Source organism: Podarcis bocagei (genome assembly GCF_964188305.1).
Source record: "Podarcis bocagei genome assembly, chromosome: 12".
NCBI classification, from domain to species: Eukaryota; Metazoa; Chordata; class Lepidosauria; order Squamata; family Lacertidae; genus Podarcis; species Podarcis bocagei.
Window position 1 is genome coordinate 52,455,103 of NC_138137.1, and position 12,190 is coordinate 52,467,292.

At 44.8% G+C, this 12,190-nt stretch overlaps 1 protein-coding gene and 1 long non-coding RNA gene across 3 annotated transcripts in view; one reads left to right on the forward strand and one right to left on the reverse strand.

The window, feature by feature from the left end:
• The window catches only part of TTC21A (tetratricopeptide repeat domain 21A), a 31,447-nt gene that overhangs the window by 15,080 nt on the left and 4,177 nt on the right, over nucleotides 1-12,190 (forward strand). The window contains exons 15-24 of one of the 2 annotated variants that reach the window (XM_081163480.1): nucleotides 860-1,098; nucleotides 2,813-2,885; nucleotides 3,150-3,260; nucleotides 3,865-4,003; nucleotides 5,055-5,161; nucleotides 5,502-5,690; nucleotides 6,350-6,460; nucleotides 9,270-9,351; nucleotides 9,616-9,766; nucleotides 11,631-11,795. In XM_081163480.1, coding sequence (XP_081019606.1) covers nucleotides 860-1,098; nucleotides 2,813-2,885; nucleotides 3,150-3,260; nucleotides 3,865-4,003; nucleotides 5,055-5,161; nucleotides 5,502-5,690; nucleotides 6,350-6,460; nucleotides 9,270-9,351; nucleotides 9,616-9,766; nucleotides 11,631-11,795 — 1,367 coding nt within the window. The remainder of the gene's footprint in view (nucleotides 1-859; nucleotides 1,099-2,812; nucleotides 2,886-3,149; nucleotides 3,261-3,864; nucleotides 4,004-5,054; nucleotides 5,162-5,501; nucleotides 5,691-6,349; nucleotides 6,461-9,269; nucleotides 9,352-9,615; nucleotides 9,767-11,630; nucleotides 11,796-12,190) is intronic. The other variant, XM_081163481.1, reaches the window with a different exon arrangement.
• LOC308569759 lies at nucleotides 4,391-5,076 on the reverse strand. The gene is made up of 2 exons (XR_014000819.1): nucleotides 4,938-5,076; nucleotides 4,391-4,558 (listed from the first exon to the last, which is right to left on the reverse strand). It is a non-coding gene; the product is annotated as an uncharacterized lncRNA (long non-coding RNA).

Genomic DNA, 12,190 nt, shown 5'->3' on the forward strand with positions numbered 1-12,190 from the left:
TTTACCTTTACAGTGGTGCCCCGCAAGACGAATGCCTCGCAAGACGAAAAACTCTCTAGACGAAAGGGTTTTGCGTTTTTTGAGTCGTTCCGCAAGACGAATTTCCCTATGGGCTTGCTTCGCAAGACGAAACGTCTTGCGAGTTCTTGCGAGTTTGTTTCCTTTTTCTTAAAGCCGCTAAGCCGTTAATAGCCGCTAAGCCGTTAATAGCCGCTAAGCCGCTAATAGCCAAGCCGCTAAGCCGCTAATAGCTGTGCTTCGCAAGACGAAAAAACCGCAAGACGAAGAGACTCGCGGAAGGGATTAATTTCGTCTTGCGAGGCACCACTGTACAATGCAGGAATCTTAACTAAAGCATCCATGACAGGTGGCCATCCAACCTCTGCTTAAAAACCTCCAGTGAAGGAGAATCCACCATCATGTGAGGGAGTCAAATGATTTCTTTCTGAATATTTGAGCCTTTGCTCATGGAACTCAAATAGATCAGTAATTTGCCTTGTATTAAGGAAAAGCATATAAGGAACACAGTGATTAAAATAATAGGTTAAAGCTGAGGTTTGAAACAGGAAGTCTCCAGTTCAAATTTTGCCTTTCATGAACTCACTCATCAAACCACTCTCAGCTTCAGTTCTCTGCAATATGGTGATAGTAATACTGATCTGCTTTACAGAGCTGTTATAAAGTTGACTTAGATTAATGTATATGGAGGGTTTTGAGTGTTCAAAAACTGCTATATAAATGTTAATTCCTATTATTATTATTATTATTATTATTATTATTATTATTAGCAGTAGCATTACCTTTTCTATGTAGCATTTAAGTTTTTGAAAAATTTCCATGTATTGTTTTAACATTCTAGCATGAAGCTACTAAGATAATGCAAGATGCCATTATTGAATTTAATGGGACACCAGAAGAAACCCGCGTCATGGTTGCTAATGTAGATTTGGCTCTCAGCAAAGGGGAAGTTGATTCAGCCCTAACTATGCTGAGGAATGTCACACCATGCCAGCCGTATTACACTGAGGTTAAGGAAAAAATGGCTCAGATATACCTTCAAGTCCGAAAGGATAAGAGACTGTATATTGGATGCTATTGGTAATGTTTCAAGTTATTTTTGCTTTTTGCAAGTATTCTTTTTCATATTTTGCTTGAGGGGCAGGAATGAATCCAGAGCATTAGAGCAAGGATTATTTGAGAGACTATCAGAACCTTTTAGAACAGAGGTGCCTAACCTTTGCAGCGCAAGGCCTGCAAAGTTAGTCACTGCCCTGAGAATCACATGCCAGTGATGGGCATGGCTAATACACACTTTCTTGTGTGTACAACACACATACGGACCACATTCACTCAGACAGCCCCACAGCCTCATCCTTCTTTCAAACAATAGTGTAGAAGGGGGTGATTCTTCCCCATCAAACCACTGTGTTGGGAGGACAGATTTTCCTGCTCCAAGTACAGCACTGTGATGCAGACCCTCCAAGTGTCCCTATTTTCCAGAGACATCCTGATTTAGAGAAGCCGTCCCAGTTTCTGATTTGATCCCAGAATGTCCTGCTTTTCCTTAGAACACCCCTATTTTCACTGGAGAAATGTTGGAGGGTATGGAGTTATCTGACCCTCAAGCCGTCTGAAGGCAATCCTGTATAGGGACGGTTTTTAAAAATGTTTTATTATGTTTTTATATATGTTGGAAGCTGCCCAGAGTGGCTGGGGCAACCCAGTCAGATGGTTTGGGTACAAATAGTAAAATTCTCATTCTGGAATGGGACGTCCCTGTTTTCAGCAGAGAAATGTTGGAGAGTATGTGTGATGAAGAGGAAAAACATTATCTGTTCTTCAGGCAAACCTCTATTCCTAACACAGCATTGTATTGGGGAGGAAAGCCCCCATCTGCTTACCTTTCAAAGATGCCTTCTTCTGATTCAGCACCATTTCTAGGAGCTCTTAGCACTTGGGAAACGGGAATATGTGCTTTTTTACTCTTACTATATCTTACTTTATTGGATGATCACTGGTTCTAGTATTATTAAAGAGGAAGAAAAGATTATCTCTACCTACTTTCTCCAAACCATGTGTAATTTTATACCCCTCTATCATTTTTTATTTAATTTTATAAATTTTATACACTGCTTGATTGTAAATAAAAACACACACACTCAAAGCAGTTCACCAAAAGGTAAAACAATAAAATAAAGAAAAATATACTTAAAATGTATAAAAAGTGAAAACACTAAAGCAGTTTAAAATTCACCTCAACTTTGTTAGCATCTGAGTAGACTTCTCAAAACAAGAATGTTTTTTAGCTGGTGCTGAAAAGAGTACAGTGCCTCTATCATATACCCACCTTCATTTCCCCCCCCCCTCGAAACTACAAACCCCCAAATGTTGGACCATCCCAAAGGGGAGGTGTTACAGCCCTTTGTATGACTTTAAACATAACACATTCCCCCAGAGTCAGTTCACATATTCAGCAGACAGTCATCAGGTGTAGAGAAGTGGAATTATGCATATGCATGTATGAATGAGGCTTTAATGTACTAGTGGAGCACCAGTTGCTCACTTCCTCAGGATGTGGTACAAAGTGACCTCGCATATATCTGATCCTGCAAACCAGGTTTATGTTTGAAGGGTAATTCACTGGCTTTATTCTGGTGTTGTTTGGGGGTTCATAATCTGTAGCTGTATCCATTTTAGGGACTATTACAGTTAAGGCTGCTGTGCCAATTTAAAAGTGTGAAGCTCTAAAATCTTCTTGTGTTTACTGAGTCTGTTTGTCATTTCTTAAATGACATTCCATTTTTTAATCTAGTGAGTTGTGTGAAAATATGCCAAGTCCTCATACAAGCCTTCTGTTGGGGGATGCCTACATGAATATTCAAGAGGTTAGTGTACAGTGATAAAATGAAAATTTTATACCTAAAAAAACTAAAATGCTACCCCAACTCCCAAATGAAATTGAAACTAAGACTGTAGTCCTGTGCATTTTTACTTGACAGTTATACCTGTTGAACTCAGTAGGCCTGACTTGCAAGTAAACATGCATAGGATCAATCTACTCATCACTGAAGAACACCAAACAAAAAACTCCAAAAATAACCATATTAATATTACAAAAATAACTGCAATTTTTCTGTCCCTTATTATAGCCTGAGAAAGCTTTGGAAGTTTATGAAGCAGCTCAGAAGAAGAATCCTTTGGATGCAACAGTAGCAAGGAAAATTGGGAAAGCTTTCGTGTCCACCCATCAGTATAACAAGGTTGAGAAATAGATGGTTCTTTTTGCTAAAAATTGTTCAGGTCCAAGCCAGGGAAGCAAGCAGCCTGGTGTCTTCTCTTGATCCGTCCAACGAATAGAGTTTTTACAGCAGTCTGTATTCAGATGTGTATTTTGAGACATGGCCTGGGATCAGTCTGCTTGGTTTCAGAGTTCCAAGGTGCCAAGTAAGGAATTTATACATTGATTCAACTATGTGTGTGTATCCCAGGAGACAACTGGGGATGTCTACTCAGTTTCAAAAGAAAAGAAAAAATAGATCTAAGCTACACAAACAGAAGAATTTGGTATAGCTCTTACTGGGCTTTGTCACATCAGGCTAGCGGTTGGTGGCTGTGTGTTTGAATGCTTCCCCATTTTAAAAATCCTATCAGGGAGATGTATTTTAACCTAGCCCTCTCCCTGATATTATTTTTTCCCCCCAGGCAGGAAGTTTTTCTTACATTGGAGAACATTAAATCTGCAGCAGAATGTAACAAACCAGTATAAGCAGCACAGCTCTAAGACTTGCAAATATCACAAAATATGTGTTTCATTTGTAACTCATAGCTGAAGTTAATCTGTTCACATGTACTAATTTATTTCAGGCTGTCAATTACTATGAAGTTGCTCTAAAAATGAGTGAGCAGGACTTCTTGTTCCATGATCTTGCCGATCTCCTGTTGAAGCTGAAAAAATTTGGCAAAGCAGAGAAAGTTCTAAACCAAGCACTAGATCATGACCCTGGTAACGTCTCTCTCTTTTTTTTGGAATCTTCCACTGGAGCTTTCATCTTGACTTAAAGCATAAAGATATTTTCTGCATGCCTAGACATTTGGAGAGGAACAGCCCCAGCGAAATGACACCCTAGTGCTGTCACATTGAAAGATCCTGATTGGCCACTTGTTTATGACCAGATATTAAGCAATCCTACTGTTTGCAGAGCAGTGTGTTGACACTTGTTCCACAAGGGATGAATAATAATTCATGTCACTGTGTGTCGTATTACTCCTTTTTGGGTATGCCTGACACCAGTCAAATGCTAATGATGCAAGTATCCTCTAGAGAGAACACACCATTTGAATGGCAATGCCCATCAACTTTGTGGGGGCAGCCCCCTCAAATATTTTATTGGGGGGCAAAGACTCTTCAGCCCCTAGGCGTTGGCTCCTATGTTCCAAGGCAATATCAGTTCAGCTTCCTAAGTTCTCACCAGTTCTTTCAGCACATCTGTACAAAATTACTTGTCCAGCCCTTAAACCATAACAATTCCAGTAAAATGTTTTTCTTTCTAGCTACTACCTAGGAGTACGGTAAAGGTAAAGGTACCCCTGCCCGTATGGGCCAGTCGTGTCCGACTCTAGCATTGTGCGCTCATCTCACTCTAGAGGCTGGAAGCCAGCGCTGTCCGCAGACACTTCCGGGTCACGTGGCCAGCGTGACGAAGCTGCTCTGGCGAGCCAGCACCAGCGCAGCACACGGAACGCCGTTTACCTTCCCGCTAGAAAGCGGTACCTATTTATCTACTTGCACTTAACTGTGCTTTCGAACTGCTAGGTGGGCAGGAGCTGGGACCGAATGACGGGAGCTCATCCCGCTGCAGGGATTCGAACCGCCGACAATGCGATCAGCAAGTCCTAGGCGCTGAGGTTTTACCCACAGCGCCACTCACATCCCTTACCTAGGAGTATTGTTGGTCATTAAACTTTTGCACTGCAGAAAATCATAGCCAGTGTTTTACTGATGGTCGAAACACCATACTGGTATAAAATAATGATTGCTTTGTTTAATTTTGCAGTTGATGATCTGCCATCAATGAAGAAGGATGTTAGGAACCTGATGTTACTAGCAAAGATTTGTGAGACAACTAAAAGAGGAGAAGTTGTTCTGGATACTCTGAACACGGTAGAAAACCAATGTTGTATAAGCCTCATGTACTCCTGGGGATGATTCTAAAGTGATTTCTGAAATAAATATAAATAATAAATAGACTTGGGTTTTTAACCCAAGTTTGAATTAAGTAGAAACTTTTTATACTAATTAACTAATTCTAATACAGTTTAAAGACTGTGTAACTTACAGTATACTTCAGATACAGAAGTAGACCAACTGGAAGGAAGTAGTACAAAGCACTAAATAGAATGCTTATTCAGCAGTCCTCATTCTTGTATACAATATCTAATAAAGATGCTAGGATGGGTATACCCCACAATGCCTTCACTTGGTATATTTGTTCATTTTTAAGGCATATGACATCCAGCAAAGGATACTGAAGCGTGTCCGTGTAGAGCAGCCTGAATTGATTCCTTCCCAGAAACAGGTGTTGTTAATGATCTGTGTACAGTTTGCCAAGTTCTACCAAGCAGAGAAGGAATATGAAAAAGCTTTGAAGTACTACACGGAAGCTCTATCCTGCGTTCCAACCGATAGTAAGGTAAACATGATCTTCAGTCTCCAACTGAAAGGAATGCAAAGGAATGTCTGTACTAAGGTTGAGTAAAATGTTCCCTACCCAGCCTTTCTGGTTGTTGGGATTATTGCAATAAACAAATGTTTGATTCATTTCATTCTGCATGCTCCAGATCATTTAACACGGCTTATCTATGCCTCAACTTTCAAAGAGACTAGGATTCATCTTGTTATTTATTAAATGTATTGGTTGCTTTTTCTTGCCAAAGGCAACTCAAAGCAATTTACAACGAAGTCCTAGTGTGTGTATTCAAAACATGTTAGTGGATCAAACAGGGGAAATGGATTACGTAGGACTGAAGGTGCAAATTCTAAACAGTGAGGCCTAAGCCTTCAGACCCAAGTCCAGGGCCCTGCAGTCTAGTCCAGTCTCTCCAGTGACCACCCAGAGAGTGTCAGATGTTGGGGGCATTGGCAAATGGGCTGATACTGGCATGCTGAGGCCCACTGATGCCGATCACCAGTTATCTGTCCTTAATTTTTTTATTTAAAAAACCCATTTTATAGACAGGGAGTGAGTTCTATGGAATGAGGACTACAAACATCTGCCACAGTTATCATTACCAAAATGATCATTACCAAAGATCCATTGCTGCTTAAAATACTTTTCCATTTTATTTTCAGATAATGTTGGAATTAGCTCAGCTGTATTTGATGCAAGAAGATACAGAGCAGTGTGAGCATTATTGTACTCTCCTGCTTCAAGATGACGAGAGCAATGAAATTGGAACAATGGTAAACACTGTTATTCTTTCTTCCACTAAACTTAAGCTTTGCTGGTGTACTGTATATCTTTATGAGCCACCAGGTAGGAGGGGTTTTGAAAAGCTTCTGAAGTAAAGCCCAGCTGTTTCTACACACCTATGCAACTGTGTGGAAGGGATAGGAGGATTCACATCAGTCTTAAACTACACAATTTTGACTAACATATTAGTGACACAGAGCATGCTCAAACATAGTAATGTCTTTCAGATACCAAATAGTGCTTCCCCTTCCTGGATACTGCACCTCATGCATCTATTACAGGTGCTTTAAAGAGCAGAAGGAGCTATTTTATGTCAGAGTTTGCTTTGGGAAAAGCCTTTAACAGTGCAGGGGAACCACTACTGAAGAAAATTGCTGCCCAAAGAGATATTTAATTTGATTTTGTATTGTCCCTCATGTATGAAAATGGTGGGTCAGAGAAGACTTATTGGTGGGTTGTCAATCAGCAGCTAAGGGTGGGGATTGCAGATGGAATTATGGAAATACACTTTCAGATCATAAGGACGATGAGTGGGGAGGAAGAAATTAATACATACAGACAAGCATAAACAAACATGGTCAAGTCTGCCACACATATGCATGGGAACATAGGGCCTTTGTAAACACGATGAACTACTGTACTTTGATAGTATATGTGTTGGGGGGGGGGGAAATACAAATCACATGGAATCATAGACTTGTAGAATTGGAAGGGACCCTGTGTATCATGTAGTCCAACCGAATATGCAGCTGCCTCATATGGGGACAGAACCTGCAACCTTGGCATTTTGAGCACTGTGCTCTAACCAACTGAGCTATTTCATGTTTTGTGACAACATTCATGTTTTCCTGGGTATGTTGTGCATGCATACTATGTGTATAAGCAGTGAAATATGTGTATAAGCTGTCACACGTGAATGTGTATGGTTTTCACTTGTTTTACAGTCAAGAAGTGTTGTCCGTGTAAGAAATTGATCACATTTGAATCATCCCTCAATCCCTTGAATCACCCTGATACTAACACAGGGCTAAACTTAAGAGTCCTCATTGTTCCATCTCCATCCTGGAAGGCTGGATTTTCATAAACGTATTTGTCAGAGCTGCTTCAAGATCCTAGCTCACAGAGGATCACGCTAGCCAGCGGTCATTAAGTAAAAGTCTTTATTGAATTACAGTTTCCATTCTCACGCTGCTGTCTGCAACTCTACGTCTACTAGCTAGATCGGCGAGGCTCCGTCTGAGTCTCCGCCCCGTGCGCACCAACTTAATATCCTAGCCTTGCTCCACCTTTTCCTCCTGACTGTCCTCCTCTGGGTCCCTCTACCCCCCGGGGCTTCTTCCTTCCGGGATTCTTCTGACGCTGACCCGGACCCTTCTGCCTCCTTGCGCCGGGCTTTAGGACCTGGTTCCCTTTCGGGGCTGCTCACTGCGCCGCCTTCCTCTGCATTTGAACTTGGCGCGCGCGCCCAACCTTCCACTTTCCTCTTAACCGTTTCTTCGCTCCCCGATGGAGGTGTGGCCACTCCTGACTCCTGCCCTCCCTCCTGTGGTGAGCTGCCAGCGCTTCCCCCCTGGCTCCTTTCCTCTTCCCTGCTTCCTGGCGGTGACGCTGGTCCCGATTTCCAGCTGCTCCCCCCTGAGTCTCCTCTGGCTCTATCTTCCTGGGGTGCCTCTCTAGATTCCCCCCTTGCCCTGGCCACTGGTGCTCCTTTCTGTGAATCCTCTGATTCACTGGAAAGACTGGGAGATCTCGGGTCGTCGTCATCACTCATCCTTTCCTCTGTCTCCTCCCCTTCGCTCTCTGTTTCCTCCCTTGCCCGTGCCTCTGCACCTAAACCCCTGACATCCATCCCCCCCTCGAAGCCCCCCAGTCCCCCCTCCCCTCCTTCCGGTGCTGGAGCTGGGGGCTGCTGTTGCAAAGGGACGAACGTCGGATATCGGTCGCTTCCCGTGGCAGGCCTCCATCGGAACTCTTCCGGGTCTTCCTCCCTGCTCTCGTTGACGACAGTCACCTCCTCTTCCATCTCTGTGCCGCCGTGCTCGAAACCAGGGTCGTCCCCGAAAATGTCCATGTCCGTCTCTCCCGCACTTCCTCCAGGCGGCAGTCTCCGCCCCGTGCGCACCAACTTAATATCCTAGCCTTGCTCCACCTTTTCCTCCTGACTGTCCTCCTCTGGGTCCCTCTACCCCCCGGGGCTTCTTCCTTCCGGGATTCTTCTGACGCTGACCCGGACCCTTCTGCCTCCTTGCGCCGGGCTTTAGGACCTGGTTCCCTTTCGGGGCTGCTCACTGCGCCGCCTTCCTCTGCATTTGAACTTGGCGCGCGCGCCCAACCTTCCACTTTCCTCTTAACCGTTTCTTCGCTCCCCGATGGAGGTGTGGCCACTCCTGACTCCTGCCCTCCCTCCTGTGGTGAGCTGCCAGCGCTTCCCCCCTGGCTCCTTTCCTCTTCCCTGCTTCCTGGCGGTGACGCTGGTCCCGATTTCCAGCTGCTCCCCCCTGAGTCTCCTCTGGCTCTATCTTCCTGGGGTGCCTCTCTAGATTCCCCCCTTGCCCTGGCCACTGGTGCTCCTTTCTGTGAATCCTCTGATTCACTGGAAAGACTGGGAGATCTCGGGTCGTCGTCATCACTCATCCTTTCCTCTGTCTCCTCCCCTTCGCTCTCTGTTTCCTCCCTTGCCCGTGCCTCTGCACCTAAACCCCTGACAGTATTTATGACTTGTGAAAAGTCAAAAATCTGGCCCTTTCTGAAGCATTGATACCATTTGGTCTGAGTGTGAAATAGCTGTTCCTTTTCTAGATGATGGCCAACCTTATGTTCAGAAAAGAGGCATACGAAGAAGCTATAAGTCTGTACCGGAATGTTCTGGAGAAATCTCCAGGTATTTTGTAGCATTTATATACTGGAGGGGTTTGGGGGGGGCATAAAAAGGGCCTCTAAAGCATCTCATGAGATAAATACAGTAAACAGGAGCATTTTGATGAAAGGGTGTCTGTGTGTCTGGATGGGTGCATGGCAAAATGCAGATTTGTTTGTTTCTTCATTTTTCAACAGAAGAGTGTTTCTTCTTTCAGACTCTTATATGTGAACAAATTATCTGTGAAATAAGTTGGAAATACATATTTTAAAAATTGTGTGCTTTTAGATAACTTCTTGGTAATGGAGAATTTGATTGATTTACTGAGAAGAAGTGGTAAACTTGATGAAGCAACACACTTTTTTGAACTGGCCAAGAGAAAATCACCTCGAACAGCTTTGGATCCCGGTTATAACTACTGCATGGGACTTTATTGCTGGTAAATCATAGAAACCAGTACTAATGGGAGTCACAGACCAAAGGCCCAACCAGAAATGATGAGGCTGTTCCATGATAAAGATCTATTGTTGCTTAGAAGCTACTGGGGAGAAGGGAATTTAGAACATAACCATAGCACTGTGAGAGACAATTTAGTGGCTCTTTCTTCCTGTGCTGTTCTTCACTGCAAGTTCTCTCCATCTCCAAGTTGCTATTTGTCCTCTTTCTGTGAGTGAAAACATAGGGTGCTTCCAGACATGGGCTTAAGAATGCGAATGAGTCATGATTTCGCAAATGGGTAGTTGGCAACAAGTTTGGTTCAATAAATAAAAAACTTAATGGATAAATCTGGATTAAATGGCCAGTGTTATGAGGCCCACTGGCTATCTTGTGGAAGCTCTGGAAAAAATTGCATGCTTAAGGATTGCCAAGCCCTCAAACCAGTCTAGAAATATCCTTACCTGTGAGCTGGGAGGGGTGGTTTGCATCAGAAAAAATAGTACAGGTGGAAAGGTGTTTTGTTTTCTAAAAAGTTGTGCTGTGGTTCCAGTTCCAGGTCCTTGCAGGTGCGATGTTTTTGTTACTGTTCCTATTGTGAAAGTTCCTAACCATGAATCTCTTGTGCCTCATCTGATACGGTCCTTAAATCCTGTGCAATAGCCCTGCACAAATAAACCAAGGAAACGCGTTGTACAGTCTCCTTAATAAACGTATCCTTTTTGTTTTTTCAAACTAGTGAGCTACTTTGTTTCCCCACTTGGAAGTATGCTTGAGAATTTGACCGCTCTTACTTTTACACACTTTTCAATTGCACACACTGGATTTGTTGTGCCTAGAATTTCCTTTGGCTTAAATAAAGTCTATCTCCTTTTTTTTTCTCATGGTCCCGCAATAGGAAATTTCTCGCCGCTTCTGACCAGTTCAACACAGAATTAAGTGCATCTGAGTCCTATGATTGCTTGCAGCTTAAGCACACTTTCCTCTTTATTGAATTGAGGCCGTCACCTTGCACTGAACCCTTAGATTGGATTTGGCAGGGAAGAAGAATACCGTATTTTTCGCCCCATAAGACGCACTTTTTCCCCTCCAAAAATGAAGGGGAAATCGGGGTGCGTCTTATGGGGCGAATGCCTGCAAGCCTCGCGCGCCCGGCAGGAGGTCCGACCGGGTGCGCGAGGCTTGGGGCGGCAGCCTGTCGCCCGAAGCACGGGGAGCCCTCTGGAGGGCTCCCCCTGCTTCGGGCGAGTGTCTGCAAGCCTCGCGCACCCGGCAGGAGGTCCCACCGGGTGCGCGAGGCTTGGGGCGGCAGCGGACTGCTTGCGCGCACCTAGAAGCTTGGGGCGGGCTGAGCTCAGCTGGCCCCAAGCTTCTAGGTGCGCGCAAGCAGTCCGCTGCCGCCCCAAGCCTCGCGCACCCGGCGGGACCTCCTGCCGGGTGCGGGAGGCTTGGGGCGGCAGCGGACTGCTTGCCGGCATGCAGAAGCTTGGGGCGTGCTGAGCTCAGCACGCCCCAAGCTTCTAGGTGCGCGCAAGCAGTCCGCTGCCGCCCCAAGCCTTGCGCACCCAGCGGGACCTCCTGCCGGGTGCGGGAGGCTTGGGGCGGCAGCGGACTGCTTGCCGGCACGCAGAAGCTTGGGGCGCGCTGACCTCAGCTTGCCCCAAGCTTCTGGATTAGCGCAGCGCACCTGGGGGGGAAATAAATTTTTTTCCCTTTATTTCCCCCCCTAAAATCTAGGTGCGTCTTATGGGCCGGTGCGTCTTATGGGGCGAAAGATACGGTATGTGGATATATGCTTGTTAACAAGACTGATATTTTAAGGGTCTCACATTTCACCTAGGTCTTCAATACTTTCTCCCCACAAACAGGCACATGATGCAGCCCAATCAGGCACTGAAGTTCTTCAACAAAGCACGTAAGGATAGTGACTGGGGCCAGAAAGCCCTTGGCCATATGATTCAGATATGCCTAAATCCTGACAATGACATAATAGGCAGAGAGACTTTAGGAAACCAGAATACCATGGATACTAGGTAAGGAAAAGTCCTGTAACAGAATATGAAAATCACATTCTTAAAGTCAACTTGAAGTACAGGCATCCCCTCGTTTACACAGGGATTCCATTCTGGACCCCTGTGCACTTAAGTGAAATCACGTAAAGTAGGGAGCACCCTTTAAAAGCCCTCTCTGCCGCTCCCTCTTCAATCCATGCCAAAAATACTGTATTCAAAAATATCCAAAACTAGAATTGAAACTCGGGGGCCCAGTGGTGGAGCATATGCCCACGCTGCCCAGGGCAGGCACCCCCCCCCATGCCCCAGAGTTCAGGGTAAGAGAGTGGTTGGGTTACTGCTGCTCACTCTTAGTGTATTTATAGTCTTTGTTGGAAGACACCCAGAGTGGCTGGGGAAACCCAGCCAGATAGGTG